This window comes from Solenopsis invicta, chromosome 10 (assembly GCF_016802725.1).
Source record: "Solenopsis invicta isolate M01_SB chromosome 10, UNIL_Sinv_3.0, whole genome shotgun sequence".
NCBI classification, from domain to species: Eukaryota; Metazoa; Arthropoda; class Insecta; order Hymenoptera; family Formicidae; genus Solenopsis; species Solenopsis invicta.
Genome location: NC_052673.1, coordinates 9,209 through 30,436, shown reverse-complemented (window position 1 = coordinate 30,436; position 21,228 = coordinate 9,209). Strand labels below are relative to the sequence as shown.

Below are 21,228 nucleotides of genomic sequence, written 5' to 3'. Positions count from 1 at the left end.
CTCCACGTTATGAAATAAAATTTACACAAGAATGCGGTTTACAGCATTTAAAAGCGTAAATCTTTACCTTTAATTTGCCTTTTTGTTGAGCGTTGTACGATTTTTATTCACTGAATTATTCAATATTGAAGTAAAAGAGGCCATTCTTGCTTCAGTGTTGCCTAACTCAGTGAAAAAAAGTCGTCTCAAAGCTCAACAAAAACGCAAATTAAAACTAAAGATCCATCCTTTCGAATGCTGTAAATCGCATTTCCGTGCAATTTTTATTTTGCGTCGTGGAGCTTTGCAAAGTTTGTAAAAAATTTTGAGATTTAACGCGTGCCCATTTAAATCCGCTTAACTTCGTAAACTATCTGTAAATCGTTTAATGACTTATCAATCTCAAAGCTAGAGATTTCAAGCTTTAAAATGATTTTCTTTTTAATTTTTTATAGATTATTTTTGATAAAGTTACACTCTTTTGAATTACGCCTATTTTTTGGAGTCAAAATAGGTGATCTCTTAATTTTACTGTTGAGTGTAGATTGAGCAATTATGATAACAATAAAGAACAATTCTCGATTTTTAAAGTAAGTGCTCTCAGTAAAACGATGTTAATCGCAACAAGAAAAGGGAGAGAAACATATCGTAATATATGATAATGTGAAATATTAACATATTATATCGATTATGATTTCGAATTTAAAAGTTCACAATATAGTCAGTTTATAAATTATTTTGTAAACTTGAAATTTTACTTGGTTTCGGTATCTCTCTGGGAGATATGAAAGCTATTTCTCCTGGCTCAGTGACGTTCACGTTGTATGCAAAAACCTATAACATGTATTTTGTATTATAATAAGTTTTATATCTATCTTTTAATTTTTGTTGGTTATGTTACATCACATAAATTATTCATGTTTACTATAACTATAAAGATATCGTGAAATTTAGTAGAGGAAGATCGCTGATGCCAACGTACTACTTTTTTTAAAAATGTATTTCTTAACAGACACTCTGAAAATGTAAATACTAAATAGAAATGTGAATACAACTATGTTCTATCAGACGATATAAAAAAAAGTATTCGTTTGTGAGGTAGCAGGGGAGTCATGGAATACTAATGTCATAAAAAGCCCTTTTAATTACAAAAAATTATATATTAATGATAATTTGTAGATTTTACACACTAATACAGTAAGGTTTCATAAATATTTGATAAAATAAATTTTATTAAAAAAAATTTTTCATTGGTAACTACTGTGACTAAAAAAATAAATTTAAAATAATATCTTTGCAGCTAAAAAGCATTAAGCAGCACTGTGAAATTGTAAAGTCACAATAGTGGTCTTACGCTCATAATGCAAATGACTCACATCTAACGATAGATTTCATAACATAATCCATATGCCAAATTTATACACACATTAAATTCAATAGCACTATTTGAAAGTCATACTGAAGGCTTTCAAGCGAGACCGAATTTTAAAAAATTAATATCTAACGTACTTCTCAAAATTACGTAGAGAGTACCCATCAATAAAAATTGCCATTTTGAAATTTAACTTTTGTGAAAATGCTATGAGCACTAATGACAAATTATCATTCTATAATGTCTAAATCGACTATAACAAAGTAATTTTAACGTTGCTCTTAAAATTCAACGCGAATTATACGAGATATCATTGTATCTCATTTATATCTTACGACCCGTGTTTTTCCTTTCTACTCATTATTGTTTAAACTACGCAATTTGTAAAGAAAATGATAAGAATATTATAAAAACATTGCATTTGACAAATTTGTTTTTCACTTATGTTTATAAATAACAGAAACAAGTCATGGATATATGAATTACAAACTTTTATTTCTTTTATTACCTTAGTAGATAATATTTTCATTAGTATTAATAAAAAACAATGTTTATTTTCCGACAGTAAAAAGTATTGCTTTAAAAGTTTTACATTGGCAATTAGCGGCTTTCCTCTGTTATTTTACCTGAATTGAATCAAAAAACGTAGAATGGTATTGAGTTACGTTTTTCTCTATAACTGTACATATATAATCATCCCATAAATCACATGTTCCATTAAATGGAACTTCAATAATTGGGCAACATTTTTCAAACCATTTATGCAACTTTACACCATAATTACGTAACTTTCCGTTGTGAGTTGGACTTGGACTTCGCCATCGCAAGTGTATCATGACACTCATTTGACGAGTATCAATTTCGACAATCTCTAAATTTCTTACTTTGTGTGGAGCTGTTATTTTATTTACGTTAAAGTCACAGGAAAAATTATTAAACGTTACATAATAACCTAAACAGCATAGAATATTTTAATAATATTGCAACATTTATCACAAACGTTGCAAAGTTGCTTCAGTATTGCTGAAATATTCTGCTGAAATGTTTATGCTATATACAAATATTAAAATTTACCTGCTGGTGGAGTTTTAAACTCCAATTTTTGATAAGCGGTGGTATTTTTCTTTCCGTCGTAATCTCTTATTACGTAAAGTGTTGCTAAGTATCGTTCAAGACCGTTTAATTTTGGATAAAATTCATTCAAATTGATTTTATAGTAAATACTATATTTAATCGTATTGAAATCTTTAACAGCGTCACTAATACCTTGTATTACTATCTTTGCTATTAGTGGTCCCAAAATTGTCGTGCAATTATCGGGTGGATTCCACATTAACGTCCAGTCTTTTACTTTCAACTGACTAAATACTTCTGATGGTATCTCTATAAAAACATTAATTTTCTTTTCTTATTTTTATACATATACGTATTTTTAAATAATGAACATTTAAAAAATAACTTTATATTTAAATAAATTTAGTATTGTTATATCCATTTAGGTATTACATAAGACTCCGTTATATTACCAAAAGCATTATTGAAATTAATAAACAATAAACTAAATGGATTACTATTAGTATTATCGGTAGCATTAACAATTTTAATAAATAATGTAATATACATATACCAGTTGGTTTTGTGTCAAAGGTTGTCTTTACAATTGAGATGAAATGATGTGAGTTATGAGCTATAACCTCCACACTATAAGATGTGTACGGATGTAAATCCTGAATTGTGATTGTTGGCTCTTTGGATATTTTAGTAATGTCATTGTTTGGCGTAGGTAATTTTAAGTCTGTACAGCCATAGTATTCATTAACCTAAATTAACACAGCCATTTGATTGAAAGGCATAATTTAAAGTATTCTAAAACTAAAGTAATCTATAACTTTGCAGTTAAACATATGCGTGTGATTTTAAATTTTGCGCGATTTATATTTCAGTTTTTATGACATTTTGAGAGATGGTTGATAAACCTATTTCAAGTATTGAAAAATATTAGAATGCAATAAAATGTAATTTAATTATGTTTAACTAATATAATAAATTTTCTTACATACGTTTTACATTTATTACCTTCAAGTTTACTTCATAACGCACTATTTCCCCATTCGGTTTTTGCGGTGGCGTCCAAATCAGAGTAAGTTGTGTGTTAGACAATATACCTTTATATTCGGCTATGTCTGTGAATATTTATAGAATTTATTTATAATTTATTTATAATTTGTATGTAACTTAAATATTTACGCAACAAAGCGTATATACAGAAATAAATACTTTTTTTAACATACAATTGTAATCTGAATCGTACGTAACGCCATTGAACGTACGAATTTCCGTGGAAAACAACGTGTGATTTTTATGAGATATAATCACATTAAGAGAAGTATTTGATGATAAAGGTTGAAACTTATATGGAAAAGATGGAACTATTGTTGAAACGACTTCTTTATTCGTGTCTACATGAATCACTAGATAATACCACCTTGCTGGACATAAATGAATTTGCTGTAATAGAAAGAATAAAAACAAACTTCTTTTTTCTAAATATAATTAAATATAAAAATTAAATTTTACAAAGGTTAAATAAAATCTAATTGAATGTAATATAAAATGTCTACATACATTTGGGATGTTTCGCAAATTAATTATTGTGCCATTTTCTTCTGGTTTTATATCGAAATTTTCAGCCGCTACATTATAAGCATAAAGAATAATCGCATTATGTACTGGGTTAGATAAAAAGATTAGAACAATATTTTTATTATAATTCGATAAGAACAAAATTGCGACAGCCTTTTGAAACGCAGCTAAATCATTTATCATTATTTTATTATCTACTTTTTTGAAACATTTTGTAAAAGTATGGTAAAGTAAATTGCTTCTGTGTAATAAATATGTAAAATAATAATAATTTTGTTTAATAATTTCAATTTGTTTTGTTAAAAATAATAAAATTGTTAATTATATGTATAATAAATGGTATGATGATTGTCTCGGCAAACATGATGACAATGATTTGTTGTTTACCCAGCCAGAAATGTATGGTTGATGTGAAGTCGAATCAAATGTCGAAAACCGAATTTTAAAATTCTGGTCGATTCGACGATGAAAGTGTATCAACGACTATTTAACTATCATTTCGACAGTTAAAGGTCATTCAAAATCAAAGTAAAGTTGAAATTTAGTTAAAATACAATAATATACTTTAGTGAAAAATGATGATAAAATCGAATTTACGTCTAATCGATGTTAATTTGATATCATAATATTTTTCAAGGCATCAAATAAATTAGTAAATTGACTATTAATTTAATTCGTGATGTTACATTTCTTGTTTTACTTAACGTTTTAAAGTCCGGCAAACATGCGGCGCTCAGCTCGGGGAACTTGTATATAAATTCTTTTCCAAAATTACCCTGGTCGACAAAAATTCCACATTTTTTTTTGGCCTTAAAGAAAACGAAGTCGTTTCTGGTAGATTTTGATGCACTGATTACGAATCTGGCCGCAAAAATGTCGTATCACGTCAAGTTTTTGAGATTTTCTAACTTAAAGGTGCAAAAAATGAGGTTTTTGGCCATTTTCCACGACTTATAAAATGTCTAACAATTTTTTTTCAGCATCCAGCTTAATGTCACATTAAAGTGTGATTCTTACGCTTTCCAACGCATATTTTATTGCTATGATCAGATTTTTTTTACTGAAATAGAGCAAATTGAACTTTTTGTGTTTTTTATCCTTTTGTGTCACATTTATTTGTATCGAACCGATTGTTTTGAAAATTTGTATTCGAGGGTTTTTCGGATTGCTGATTACGAATCTGAAGACAGATTTGTAAAATTTAAAATGGCCGATCTAATATGACAGATCAAAGTCACAAAAAAATTTAATTTGCTCTATTTCGGCAAAAAAAAATCTTATCAAAGCTATCACATATGCGTTGGATAGGTTAAAAATCACATTTTAATGTGACATCAAGCTAGGTGCTGAAAAAAAATTGTTAGACATTTTATAAGTCGTGGAAGATAAGCAAAAATCTCATTTTCTACACCTTTAAGTTAGAATATCTTAAAAACTTGACGTGATACGACATTTTTGCGGCCAGATTCATAATCACCGCCAGGGACGGAGACTTCTGATTTTTCTGAGTGTGGAATACCTCATTGAAGCAGGTGGTGGGGGGGTGTAGGTAGTTTCAATAATATCGCTTTTGTTATATATATGAAATATATTTTCTGTTTAAGTTTAAGATATCACAAGAAATCTTATCCTATTTTTTAGATATATATTATTATATTTAACGCTATAATTATATTATAGCAATATCTACTCGTAGAAATAAACTTCATAAACACAACAGAAATATTTGGTGTAAGTTATGACATATCAGAAGAAAGTAAAGTATACTTAATGTTACATAATGAACTTTCAGTCAAAGATCCAGTAGCGTATAAAAATTTTTTAAGATTAAATAAAAAACAATTTAAAGATTTATTTAAGTAACATTTTAATTTAAAGAAATCTTTTCGAATGTAATGGAGGTAAAAAAATTTCTTATGTTCAGTTCAATGAAGAGAAATGAGATCTCGAGCACGAGGTAGGCACGCGCGGTTAACAACGAAAGTATGGGAAGGTTAGGTAGGATATGTAAAAAGTGGGGGGGATACGAGATATGAGAGTTGGGTAAGCTGGGCGGTAGCATCCAGCGTGGGCACCATAATCAAATATCGTTTTTTGTCAAAAATTCTTGAAATTTAAAAATTAAAATATTTTTTTTAAATACCCCAAATTCTGGATGTGGAATTCCACACCCACGGGAGCTCTGGGTGTGGAATGCTCCACACCCAGCATAAGGAAGTCTCCGTCCCTGATCACCGCATCAAAGTCTACCAGAAACGACTTCGTTTTCTTTAAGGCCAAAATGGTGTCGATCAGTGTTATTACTGAGCACTAACATCCGCTTTTGACCAATTAGCCGTTTTTCCCAACTTAAATATAATTTGTTATGCAAATTACGTTACTACAAATGGCATTTTAAAGCGATTTTTATTTTTAACGTTAAGATGTAAAAACGACATATACTATGGATTATTTTATGTCAATGATCATAAAAATACGAGTACGTATTTTGAACATCATTTAATAAGTCATTATATTTGCTGGGATTATTTATTAATTATTGATAAATTACTAATAAATAAATTGCAAATAAATATAAACGTATAAAATAAAGTAATATTAACTCACGAGTGCATTTAGTCTCAACTTCTTTCCAATCGCTGTGTATTTGTACACCTGAAATATTTAAGTTTAGACGAATTCGATAAGTAAAACCAGGTTCCATGTTTTCAAAATATTTTGTCATTTGTGTCATATTTCGAAATAACTCGTTCCATGATTGTTGAACGTTTTTATTATGTTCCTGTAAAAAATTATGAAATTTATTTTTGTCTTTTATTAATTTATCTAATATTAGATGATAATTATATTGATTGGAAATTTTATTAAATTATACTGGGCAACATACGTTTCTGTATTTTAACAATTGAATGGCGATTCTTATGTATTTTTGCCTGCTAGACGCGATTTTGTTGTACAAATTGTACAATTTGATAATTGGTTCACAATATTGAGAAGATTAGCATAAAAAACGACATTCTTTTGGTGGTGTTTCTGGCGTTATAGAATCGGTAGAAAATTTCTTTTTCAAACTTTGTTAAAGCTACCAAAAAATATCGATTTTTAAATTGTACTTTGATTTAATTTTTTTTGTTTTTGAGTTATAGTAATTTAAAGACGGTTCTTTTTCCATGTAATACACCTTGTACAAAAATACGTACTTGTTCTTTTTTTAAGTGTAAATAGGTATTTTTAGTGTACTTTTGTCCGCTGAACAAAAAGGACCACGCACGATTTATATGAAAAAATCGTGTTAGATCAATTTGCTTGAATTTTTTATATGGTGTCGTACTTGCATTCCCAATGAAAAACCTTAATTTTTAGAACATTTCTATGTCTAGTTTCAGAACTAAAAGTTTTTGAAGATCTTTTCCATGACGTCGGCTCATACGTCTACACTAGTTTGAACTTGAATGCTTGTTTATGTATGTATATTGGTACGTTTAAATTTTCGTGGATGTCTGCCTGTGCGTGCACACGCGGGCGTGTGCGCGCGCGCACATGTTTGTGCCAGCAAAAATAAAGAGCTCATGGTTTGTCATTCCGGTAGTATTTACTGATTCCAAACCCTTTCTGTGTGTGTGTGTGTGTGTGTGTGTGTGTGTGCGCGCGCGCGCGCGCGTGTGTGCGTGTGCGTGTGTGCGTGTGCGTGTGTGCGTGTGCGTGTGTGCGTGCGTGCGTGCGTGCGTGCGTGCGTACGTGTGTGCGTGTGTGCGTGCGTGTACGCGCGCGCGGAGCGTGAGCGTGTGTGTGTACGTGCCCCCTTCGCCCCCACAGCATTTATACGTACCAATTTACATACAAAGTGGGACAAAAGTATGGGTGCACTCTCATAAGTTCTAAACAAATCTAGATAGAAAGTTGACATTTAGAGAGGTTATAAAGGATTATGAAAGCATTTTACTGATCTTATCCTTGGCGTCGTCAACGTCACATCAAAATCACATTAACATTTTTAAATGGAATACTCTATTTTTGATTCCAGAATCTAATAGCTGGTGTCAAGAGCTTTCCAAAACTCTATAAATAAGTTTATTTTTGTTAAGTATTTTCCGAGTTGTGACGCCTGAAAGCTACAGTGTACTGTAACTTTCAAACATCATTACTCGGAAAGTACTTAACGAAAATAAACTCATTTATAGTGTTTTAAAAAGTTTTTGAAATCGACTACAACAAAATGCACTAAAAGATATAATGTTAGAGTATTCGGTAATTCCCTAATTAAAGGGTATTGGTACTTCTCTAACATTCTATATTTTTTATACTTTGTATATAAGCAAGCATACAAGTTCAAACTAGTGTAGATATACGTAGATGAACCGATGTCATGAAAAAGACCTTCAAATATTTTTAATTCCGAAACTATAAAGAAATGACCTAAAAATTAAAATTTTTCATTGGGAATGCAACATATAAAACGACAACATATAAAAAATTCAAGGAAATTGACCGAACACGTTTTTTTCATATAAATTGTGCGTGGTCCTTTGTTGTTCAAATATCACATCACAATGTTGAGGTGAAGTCTGGTGAAGTCCGACAAAATCCAATGAATCCTATCGTGGCTACTTGTAGTTTTTAGCTCTTGTAATGAATTTTTAATTGAAATCAATTGTCAGAGATCATACGGTGCTCTCTCTAAAAAAAGTTATCAAAAATTTTGATTATACCGTTTTGCAAAGGTAAAATTATGTAAAATATTTAAAAAAAATAGTAAAATTAAAACTTTTGATGACTGGTTTTTAAAAAAAATCTTTTATAAAACATAATAAATTCCGACGAAGTTGTCCAGTGAAGTCCAGGAAAGTTTTGAAATCAGCTTTACATCTATTTTCTGGTTATCGCCTGGAAAATGGTATTATGAGACCAAGAACAACTCTTAAAATTGTCATTTCTTTTAAAATTTTGATGTTATAGCCAAGTCGATGTCTTCGTATTCAGTGAGCAAAAATACATCAGAAATGATTTTTACATTTACGATTATACATAAAAATGATAAAATTTTATTGCCCAATATAATTTATGTCTAGTGTTATTAGCAACTTATATAATTTTGTTTATTCTGACGTTTTCCTGTTTTTGAGTAAGTTTATGTATCTACTTTTCGGTTCATCAGCGGATGATAATTAAGTAAAGTTGAAACGTACCGTATTAATTTGATTATACGTAATAATAAATTATTTTTTAAACTTTAGGTTAAAAGACCTATGTCAGTCATAGCGGTTCTTAGTGCCGAATGATAATTTTTATAATCTTCTTATTTGAACAATGCGTGCCACATATTCATCGGACTTAAACACATTTATTAAATCGGAATACGTAATGTTAATATTAAAATATTACTTCTGTGAAGTAGCCCTCCTTTTACAAAATTTGAGTGTATAAAAAATAAGCACAGTTTCGGTTGTCCCCCGAACAGTTCTAGAGTTCTCCATCGATTAAAAAAAGAGTTTCGTCGATTAAAGCGATAAAAACACCATTTGACGAAACCGGGAGAGGGGTGGGGTGGCAACTAAATAATTATGCAAATTCAAAAGACTATAACTTTTTGTTTTCATCTATAGCACATTTTATTAATAAAGATAATCGATAGAACTCTTTTGAGAAACTACCAGAACTCGAAAGATATCGGTGATATTCGCAAAAAAATTTTCCAACATGGACTTTGAAAATTTCGTTCTTCGAACGTTCACAGCGCCAGAACTATTTTGTTTCCGACTTTAGCACTTCAGTTATTAAGGATAATTGGTAGAACTCTTTGAGGGGCTACCAGAATTCATAGCAGTAAACCGCATTTTCGAAAAATAGAGAATAAAAATTTTTCAAAAAATTGTTTGGAAAATTTTTGCAATTTTTTTAGGTCATTCTGATAGCCACCCAAAAAGTTTTAGCAATTATCTTTAATGAACAAATGTGCTAAAGTTGACAACAAAGAAGTTATAGCTCTTTGAAGTTGCAAAATTGTGAAGTTGCTCTCCCCCTTTTCCGTTTTTCCAAATGGTGTTTTTATTGCATTAATTAATGGAACTCTTTTTAATTGATCGAAAACTATAGAACTTTTCAAGGGGTAACCGTAACTGTGCTTACTTTTTTTCAAATTTTGAAAAAGTGTGGCCAACTTTACAAAGGTTAAAAGATTCTCTTTTGAAGAGAGGAGAGGATCGAATAAAATAAAGAGGGTAAACATTATTGTACAGGACTAATATCCGTGTATATATTTAGGTTTTCCTTGAGAAATGAGTATTTTTGTTCTTTTCTAACTTTATTTCGCGTATAATATTTTACTGTACACAAGACGCAACAGACAGAGACAGGAATATATCTTCAGCCTGATCTTTGTGTCAGATCGGCCCAATAATATGTATTATTAAAATTTAATTTAATTAAACCAATGAGTAAAAAAGAATATGTCATTACTTTTAAAAATGAATTCTCAGTATCCTATTTCCAATAATACAGTAAAACTGAAAAGTAAAAAAATTAACGTAAACGAAAAATATTTAATAAATATTTAAAAAAATCTATTTCCTACTCTATCGTTTTTTATAAAGAAAAAAGATTAGTCTTTGCCGGAAAATATCGGTTTTTAGCACTGATCTAAACTTTTTCTATAAAATATGAAATTTTGCCAAGTTTGTGGCCAAACATATCCAATTCCCATTTGTGCTTTTCGCCGACCTGCAAATAAATGATCGTTCTTAAGCTTATATCGACCCATGCAGCCTTATTTAAAACTTATCGAACTTTTCTCAATAACTCATCGGGCCTGAACAGGGACAAGAAATCCTTGTTTCTCAAGGAAAAACCATGTCTGCGATAAGCAGGAAAAACAGCTTTGTGATTGCTGTAAAATTTTTTAACATGATTAGTTTATACATTTAGAGCCGGTAAAAACTTAGAGCAAAAATTTATAATAGTAGCAAAGTTGCTTTTTTCGCTGAACCTAACTTTATGAATATAAAGAATCGCCGTGACTGGCACAGGCTTAACAATGTTATATTTCACATTTTTGTTAGTCCTAAATTCCCAAGTTATTTTTTGTTTTACATTTTAATCAATTTCGATTTTTGATCTCTCCTAACATTCCTCTATCTAGCTAATTTTGACTTTAAATAAATAATAACATAATAATTTTTATTATAACTTTAAATAATATTATGAAGATAATATTTTAAGTGTGTGTGTGTGTGCGTGTGCTTGGGCGTGTGCGTTGCGTGTGTGTGTCTGTGTGAGTTACTTGAATGTCAAACGAGTAAAGAATCGATATTTCTTCGTATTCTCCGTGCCACGTTACAGAAACATTGGCCCAAATAGTTGTTTCGTTTATTAAGATGAGTGTAGGTGCATTTGGCTTCTCGATACCTGTAAAATGATCGACATATTTGTTATTTGTATTTAACCAATGATAGATATTTAAAAAGTACAATGTAAAATCAGCATCAGCAATGTGTCACATAAAAGATCGTTACTTGTTTGACATAAAGGTGGAATGTAAAATTTTGTATTAGTATTATTACATCCGTTACTGCATATCCCAGTTCTTGTATCACACCGATTGCCAGATAATGTTTTGTTATAGAGACATGAACCACATGTTTTCTTGCAATTATAACTGTAGGTATTTAAATCACAAGCTAAAATTTCAATTTATTAGTTACAGGTAAACATTTCATAAATAAGTACATTACAATTGGTATTAGGATTTACAGTTTAAACATTTTTCCCCCATAAAACCTGCATTACACGTGCAACCATCTTCGTAACAAATTTGAGTTCCGTTGCAATCAAAAGTACTATGCAGATCATATTCACAGAAAACTAAGCACTTTGGTTCAATTTTTCCTAGAGGACAGTTTGACGCATCTGGGAAAATTATTTTCTATTTCAAAATAATTTTTCTAAATCCATGTTTCTAATTATTCAATTAACTTACTGAACAAATATGAGGTATTATAAATATTGAATATGTAATATTGATTATGTAGTAACAATTATATATACTAGTAGTTACCAAGATTTACATCTGATTTGATGTGTGACGTAGAACTCACGACAGCATGTTCATTATAAAATAATTTTTGACATGTCACGTATTTGTCGTGCTCGATAAATTCGTTATAACTTTTAAAAGTTATAACATTCTTCCTCAGAGTCCCTAAAAATAATAAAATCTATACACGTGTATTATAATTAAACATATAAAAAAATTACTTTACTGGAAAATTGTTATAATTATTGGATGCATGTCTAAAGTACTTGATTTATAACTTCTATTAAAAAGATTTGGAACATAATAAGATTCGTACCATTTAGAGGACACTGGCGAACATTTGCTATCGCCCATAGCGGATTGAAGTTACTATTACTGAGTTTAGGAATTAATTGGATGATCACCCTGTAATTACTATACTTGATTGAATTATTCTGGACAGTGACAGATTGCCACATAGGTAAGCCATGATCCGCTTTTTTTGTTGAGCCTTTTACTATTGCCATTGCTAACACTGCATTGTTCGTGGAATCACGCAACACTATTTGTGCATCGCATTCAACGCAAAGGCCAACTAATAATTGTACACATATCACTTTATCGTAAACTTGAAAACCTGGATTCGTTAAAGTTGCATTCTCAACAGTCGTATGCAAAAAGTCATCTGGACACACACAGATAATTTTGAATAAAATTAATTTTTTGGTACTCATTTAATATTTAATATAAACTGATCTTTTGGTTAACAAAAACTTATTTATAACAAATTATTTGTACTTACATATATGAAATCGCAAAGATACATGTTCTTTAAATTGGAAACTTTTAAAGAATATGTAATAATTATTGTTTGAGAGTAATTGCCTTTCTTCGTCTGTATATGTCGAAATAATCTTATCAGTATCATAAAGAATTAATTTGCCCATGTCAAAATTCCATGTAATAACAAACGTTTGCCATTTATATTCAGGAACTGAGTTCTGTGTTAATTATTAAATAATTTATATACCGCGAGGGGGTTGGAATAAATATCTCACAAGTATTGCGAATTTTGAACATTCTGTTCAAGGGAACATAACCAAGTGTTCCTTTTCGATTATAGATAATAACAAGAGTAATCAATTTTTTTGTAAGTGCTTAATCGTACGTAAAAGAATAAAACATCGCTTTGAAAATATTGTCTTTTTCTTTTTCTAATCAAATATTGTCGAAACTGTAGCAAGTATCGTCAAACGTAAATAGAAAAACGTTTTTCTTTTCAAATAGTAGAGAAAAGAGTTTGTGAGGTACGTGAGAGATAGAGCGATAGCTTAATATCTTGTATAATTCATGTGAAATTATAAAAGCTTCTGTTAAAATTACTTCCTTACAGTTACACATTGTCAGATGGTTACTGTACATCAGTGTTTTTATAAAAACTGAATTTCAATTTTCCAGATAGTAGTAATTTTTATATGTGTACTTTATGTACATATAACTTTCAAAAAGATATTAGACGTTAATTTTAACTAGCTCAAAAGCCTTGAATATGATTCTCAAATACTGTAATTAAATTTGATGGATGCTGCATAATGTGTGTCTAATTTCGTTATATAAAGTTGTCATTTAGAAAAAGAGAGAGAAGTTGTGAGATAATCATGAGCCATTTGCATTAAAGCGTAAGACTGTTCTTGCATTTTGTATTCTCCTAATGAACGTTGCATAATGCATATTAACAGCAAAAGAATTATTAAAGGAAATTTTTTCAAATAAAATAAATTTTATAAACCGTTTATGTAACCTTTTGGCGCTTATTATGTGTATAATATACAAAGGATTATTAATTTGTGATTTTTATAATTTAGAGTGTTTATTTTGACATTAGTTATCAGTATGCTATTAGTATTAGTTACTAGTTTTAGTATTTCACGACCTTACTGTTATCTCATCATCTTTTCTCTCTTCAGTAAATTTTTAATTATGTTCGTTCTATATACCCGATAAATTTCTACTTTTAGAGTGATTGCTAGAATATATTCTATAGCTAACGAACTGGTATGATTAGAATTGTATCGCTCTAAAATTTCTTATTATTGTTAAAACCTTAATTCCTTCTTTAATAAAAAAATTTTAAAGAAGTTTGAATTTTAGATTTCTGAAATTTATACGTCTGAATTGTAGATATCTGATGTTTAGATATCTGATGTTTAGATATTTTCTAATTTTTAGGCGTCTGAATTTTGATGTTTAAATTTTAGACGTCTGAATTTTAAACATCTAATTTTTAAACGTTTAACCCTGATAAAAATTTCAGATAGGAATTTAATATAAGCTTTTCCGAGCCATTTTGAAATCTGTGTTTGTTCCAAACCGAAATATCCCAAATCAAAATTGTAATCCTTTTTGATCCGTCAACTTAAGGTGATTCTGGTGTCGTCCATATACGTGAATCAACAAATTGTATTATTGAAGACACGGATTGAAAAATTCTCTTACAGAATAAAAATACACTCAATAACGAAGGGTGGTGGCTACAATTTGATATGAAAAACGAAAAAAAATTACACCCAAAGGAAAGTTACGTTTAAATTGATAAAATCGTTTCTTTAACATGATTTTTTTAAGTTGAAATGAAAATACCTTTGCGGAAAAAAATAATTTATTTGATTTCAAGAAATGACGTTATTAGCCTTTATAAAAGTAAATGAATTATTTGTTTAATTTAAACAAATAATTAATATTTAATTCAAAGATACTATTGACAGAAATGTAAAAAATAATTTAGTTTTTCTGGTTTTAAAAATATATTTCTTTTATTTAAAAAAAATTGCGTTGCACAACGAAACTGTTTCTTTAATTTTAATAAAAGGAACAATCAAAAAATTTCTTCAAACCAAAGAAATTTTTCTTCAACAGTATAACAATGCATGAATTTCTTTGAGTCAAACAAATATTTTTTGACTCAAAAAAACTTTTCTCTGGGTGTATAAAAATATAGTTATGTTAGTCAACATTTATTATGCATAGAAATTTGAGACTTTATACGTATAAAATAAGAAGTTGGCACCTTGGAAATTACAACAAAGAACAATGCTATACTTTTAGAATGAGCCTAGGAGCATTAATATAAGAGAAATTCTTTGGGAATTTTATATGTAAATTGACGTACGGAATTTAATATCGCCTTATGCCTAGTGCACACTGCAAGCGGTAAATGTCGTGCAGCAGTCAATCAATGAAGTCTGCTGCTCGACGCTTGCCGTTCGCTGTGTGCAGTTCAGTGCCATCTGCACTAGGTGAAACTTTAATGAGCAACTGAATATTTATAAAAAAAAACGTATATCTTATTTTTATTTATATTTTGACATATCCAATGTTTATTAAAATTGCAAGGTAACACTATGATGTTCCCTTGTTAGAATGATGTTTAAATATGTAAATATTCAGGAAGTTTTTAAATTGATTTATTTTTAAATTCAATATATGCTTCAAAAAACGTTTTTACTAAATTGAGAATTAGATAGTTTTAAGCAACAAAAACATTATATAATTTATTTACTTTTCCTGATTCTGGATTATAATATTTTAAACCTTTCTCAGGATAATTCTTCGATTTATTGAATCCGGGGATTTCTGTTACATATTTTCGAATTTCAGATTGCGTATAGTCTTCAATATTTAATATGATCCAATAGCAAGAATCTCTGTAAATATCCTCGCCGTTGCAAATTAATATTTCAACGTCGTAAAAAGCACAAATCGAAAAAGAAAGGTTTACTTTGTTACTAAAGTTAGTTCTAAGAACTTTATAGAAGTCATTGGGGTAAGAAGTTCTGTTGAAGACGTTCTGTTGAAATTCTGGAAATTTTAAATGAATGTTTTTTTGTAGTTACTATAAAAGTATATTTTGTTTATAACATTAAATAAATTCTACATATATCTGAATATTCTGTCTGCGAGACTTTTACCTTCCCATCGTAGATCAAATACTGGACCCATAGGTGTTAATAAAGAATTTGTAAGATTCCAGTCTCGTTTAATCCATGACTCCAAACATCCTTTATTTGCATTCATTTCACACATTATCTCATTCTTTTTAAATCCATTAGACTGATAAATATTGAATCTCTCTGAAATATTAATTGACAATAAAAAAATTGCTATTTATAAATGTAATATAATATCAAATAATTTATGATTAAGCTTATTTAGTAAAGTGCATGTTATAATATAACTTTTTTTAAATGTTTATAATTTATTTAATTTATATTATTAACTTCTATTTTTATATCCAAATTATAGTAAATATATTTAAGTTTTATCGTCAAAAGTTAGCAAGCGATAATAGTTATTTTTTATTATATATAAAATTTTTTATCAAAATTGTCGATTTTGCTAATTTAAAAAAAGGATTTCTGATACGAGACAAAAAAGTTTTTTATATGAGATGGGTCGACTTGGACCTTACTGGGTTTAAATTTGGCTCCAGAAATCTAGTTAACCAATAAAGTATCTCTTTTGATACTCAAAAACTTTTGTACGTAACATTTTTCTCCAAAATCTATTATATTTAAAATATTTTAGAAACTTAATACTAATGCTGAAAGCCATAACTTTCAAGCTCTATAACTCAAAAATTTCAACGAAAAACTTTATTATTGCATTTCGAGAAATCAGAATATGCAATAATGAATGGGGATTTTTATGTGTCTCATATTACGAGTTCCACAATTTACAGTTTCACTATCACCAAATCTAATATTTATAATTAAGCAAATCATCTAGTATTTTTCTATTAATATGACTTTCCTCTATCACTGCATGCAGAATTTATTACTAAATATTTGTTTATTTGTAATAAACAATGTTTAAAGTCTCATGTCAATAAATCTTGACAATTGCAAAAAAATTTTTTTTTTGACAACTGCATGCATGATCTGGTAATAAATTTTCTACTAAATTTATTTCATCGCAAGAGTTATAAGTTTATGATGGTACCAACCATATGCGTTTATTAATATAGCAGAAACCTCACTATCTTATATTAGGAATCTATCCCATAATGGGCGACTTTATCCCACATATTAACACTCAATGCCCACGTTTCAATGACCACATTTCAAAAGTTGTTATTTGCCCACACTCGGATATTTTTGATCTATCATTTTTTTCTAGTGCTCAGAATTTGAGTTGTAATGCAACGAGTTTGATTAATTGTTTAAAATCGATTGTTAAAAACTGAAAAGAAAAGAATTTTCCAATATAAAAATTGAAAAAGTTGTACTAAAGATATTTTGTAACAAAACAAAATGTGCGATAAATAAAAAGTAAAACTTTGAAAAGCCCGCGTTACTCTGACGCAGTATAAAAACTGAGCGTTAATTTTGATGACAACTTTATTATACATGTAAAAAAGAAAAAAAGTGTTTGGTTATCTTATAAGATCTATTCTTTGTAAAGCACATCAGTAATCTCTCAAAAAGTTTTTTGAATATTGCACGCCGATAGTGCTCTAAGAAATATTGTTCTTTTCTCAATCCATTTAATGATAAACTTTGTAACAATTTTTTAAACAATTGAAAGATCGAATGGAAGGAATCATAAAATCTGAAAAAAATTGTTTTTAAATACTTATAATTATCTTCCATTTAAAAAAAGATTTTAAAGCATTTTGTTTCTTTTCGAGAAAATTTTTTTTTTAATTTTTGACGTGTGAAAAACCTCAACGACTTTCAGAACATCAAGCGCCTAATGCGCTTCTCTGTGTTGTTACTAGACGCAAAACAAGTGATATACAGTAAGCAAAAAGCATCTTTTGTAACAAAAATCGGTCAGTGCTTTAATTTTTAACCATTGGGTTTACTACTTATTGTAATCATAGGGCAGGATCTCCGAAATCATTATGAAATCTTTATAAAACTTTAGTCTGAATTTTAAAAAAATCTAAAATTATAACAGGATATCTTCTATGTTCGTTCTAAGACTGCGATGTTTCCAAAAATAAGAAAAGCCTTTTTATATTATTAAATTATGTGCGCGCGCGCGCACGTGTGTGTGTGTGTGTGTGTGTGGTTATTACTTATAATTTTCACAAACTTTTTATGATTATAACTTTTTAACGAAGGGCGAGCGATGGCTAAAACTTGTTGGACATTGCTCAGGGTCATGACCTTGACAACATATGTCAGGGCCAAAATCATCGGGGCTGCCTTCCTTCATTTGTATATTTACCGAAACGTTTTTTAACCCAACGAGCAAAGCAATATATATTTAAAAAAAAAATGTTTTAGAAAGTATATTAAATATTGATTATGAGCAAAGTTATCCAATAAAATAAAAGTAAGCATATTACCCTCGTTCACCAAGTGAAGCTCATAAAGCCACGGTTGAAGATTCCATACAAGAGCACTGCCATCGTTTTCAGAGACACATATGAATTTGTCATTTTCTACTAAGAAATTATGCATTAAAATTACTTTTCCGAAAATAAGTAATACTTGACTCACAAACATAAGAAATATTAGTACGTCCAGCTCCATTTTTTTCATTGTCAACGTTTGAAATATTTGTAAGATTAATGATTATTAAAATAAAAATAGATGGATTAACATGACAGACCATATGTAATTATTGTATATAAATAATTAGTTTAGATTACTTTTAGTTTAGTTGCTTTTTAATTTACAAAAGTTTATAGCCAATTTGAATTAATGAAACAGTTTTGTTTAATAAGACGTTTACATATGTATGCGAAGACATAAACGCGTATATACGAATTGCACTCATGTATGCGGTGACAGCATTTTAGACTGCACGGTTTAATAATGAAGTAATACAGCATTAATTTTGTGTAGAAACGTTTTGCACTGTGTTCGTTTTTATACTACCAAGATTCCAGTAACAGTAATGTTAAAATAAAACCGATGAAAAGGAAGTTTACGATAACAGGCTCAGATAACATGAAGTCTTATGACCCCACTTCATATTATCTCATTCACAAGGAAAGTGATAGAGATGTCCCCCTCCGATTTTGATGAGCTTTGAATATGTTGTATTTTAGGTCAAAATAAGGGACACTTTTTTTTTTTTTTTTTTACGTGCCCAATCTCACTTTGAGGGGGTGCAACGTTCTTTGAAGAGAATTAGGTTTTTTTTTTCAAAGCGTATATTGTCGAAACTATAGGAGATAGAAAAAAATGTTCTGATTATAAGTTAAATGTATTGACAAGTATTTTATAATAATGATAAAAAAATTAAAAAAAATTTTTTAATGTTTTTTTCCACCACTTATCTTTTTTTTCAAAATTTTTATCTTTTTTTTATAAGCAAAATCTTTCAATTAGAACATTTTTTTCTGTCTCTTAAAGTTTTGACGCTATATGCTTTGAATGAAGAAAACTGATTTTGTTTTTTGAAATTAAAGAAGGCGAGGTCTTAGAAAAAACAACAAAAAAAAATCATTGTTGTTCCATACATTAAAAATGTTTCTGAAACGGTAGCATCGGCAATAGACAAAAATCAATTTACTATAGGCTACAAATGTCTGAACAGACTTAATAGCATTATAAAAAGACACAAGGACAGAGACCCAATAGATGACAACAGCAATGTTATATATAAAATTAACTGCCAAGATTGGAATGCGACTTACGTAGACCAAACCAAAAGAAAACTAAGAACAAGAGTGAACAAACACAGAAAGAACATCAATAGGAATGCATCGGGGTACTCGGTAATCACAGAACATAGAATAGAATACAATCATAGTTTTGATTGGGACAATCCAGAAATTTTGGATTATGAACAAAATTACTACAAAAGATTAATCTCCGAAATGATTCACATAAAAGCTCAAAAGAACAGCATCAATTTGAATAGTAGAGATACTGAGTATCTTGATGGATCTTATTTCGATTTATTAAACAGAATCGAAAACAGTGACTTACAAGACACACATTGAAAAACGTTGTTATGATCTGATACGACCTTGTGAAAAATTGTTAGCGAAGTCTCGACGTTCAGTCGATCACGATCTGTCGACGAATTCGCTTGTGTCGTTCCTCTCTCCTCGAAATGAACGTCAATTTCGTTAAAGTCTTAACTAACAAATTAGTATGTAACTTGCCTTTAATTACAATAACAGATAAGATTAGTAATATATACTAAAAAAAATTATATAAATTTGTTATAGATACGATTACACGATAACAGCTAGACAGAATATATAAAAAACTTCATAATAGAAACAAAACACGCAGTAATGACACAGAATAACGACATATGACAGCTTTTTAGAATATGTAACTTAACGAAAAATGCAGTTTTAAGCACAAATGTTGAATCCAATTTTAAAATATATAATTAACTTATGTAATATTTAATTAATATGTAATTAATTTCGTCAACGTTAGAATATTTTTATATATCGGCTGAAGAAGGCCATAGTAAGGCTGAAACTATGGCCTTCTTCAGTCCCGCGTTATTTATTTTGATTTTAAGAGAAAATATATTTAATTTTGAACAATTATAATTTTTGCTCGTCATTGGCCGTTTTGACACTAAAGTTTAAAAACTGATTTTCTTGAAAAGGATGTTACACCCCCTAAAATTGAGATTGGGCACGTATAAAAAAATACATGTATCCCTCATTTTGATCTGTACTACAACGTATTAAAGGCTTGTCAAAATCGGAAAGAGATACTTCCGTAGCGCACGGACGGGTGCGCATACCAGCCTGTAGAGACGTTTTTAATTATTTTGGAAAAATGTTGAAACAAAACTTTATCTATCCGTTGATTTTGTAATACAGTAAGCTTTATTTCACTCATAAAGAGAAATAAAAATTTTGAAAAAAAAACAAGTAAGTGGGGAAAAGTATAAAAAAATTAAAAAAAATTTTTTTTAATATGTTTATAAAGTACTCCTTAAGCCATTTAACTTTTAATAAGAATTTTTTTTTCTATTTCTTGTAATTTCAACGATATATGCTTCGAAAGAAATAAATCAATTTTCTTCAAATGGGTGTTACACTCTTTAAAAGTCAGTTTAGGCACGTATTAAATAATACGTGTCCTTTATTTTGATCTGTACAACATATTAAAGGCACGTTAAAATCGGAGAGAGTCACGTCTGTAGCGCACAAACGCGCGGACGGGTACGAGTACCATGTGTATAGAGAGGTTTTTAACCCTTAAACACACCGATCTTTTTTTTTGTAACACAGCGT

General features: G+C 29.4%; 1 protein-coding gene across 8 annotated transcripts; it reads right to left on the bottom strand.

Annotated features, from left to right (window-relative positions):
• Positions 1-737: 737 nt before the first annotated feature.
• On the bottom strand, positions 738-19,072 carry LOC105203158 (the record flags this gene model as incomplete). Of its 8 annotated transcripts, none has more annotated exon segments than XM_039454307.1 (18): positions 738-813; positions 1,978-2,246; positions 2,426-2,734; positions 2,979-3,171; positions 3,428-3,534; positions 3,643-3,859; positions 3,977-4,044; positions 6,602-6,776; positions 11,271-11,395; positions 11,503-11,667; positions 11,741-11,896; positions 12,045-12,188; positions 12,340-12,687; positions 12,805-13,003; positions 15,562-15,860; positions 15,971-16,132; positions 17,005-17,240; positions 18,355-19,070. In XM_039454307.1, coding segments are annotated over 16 exon segments (2,965 nt in total), but the record flags the coding sequence as incomplete, so codon positions are not given.
• Positions 19,073-21,228: the final 2,156 nt, after the last annotated feature.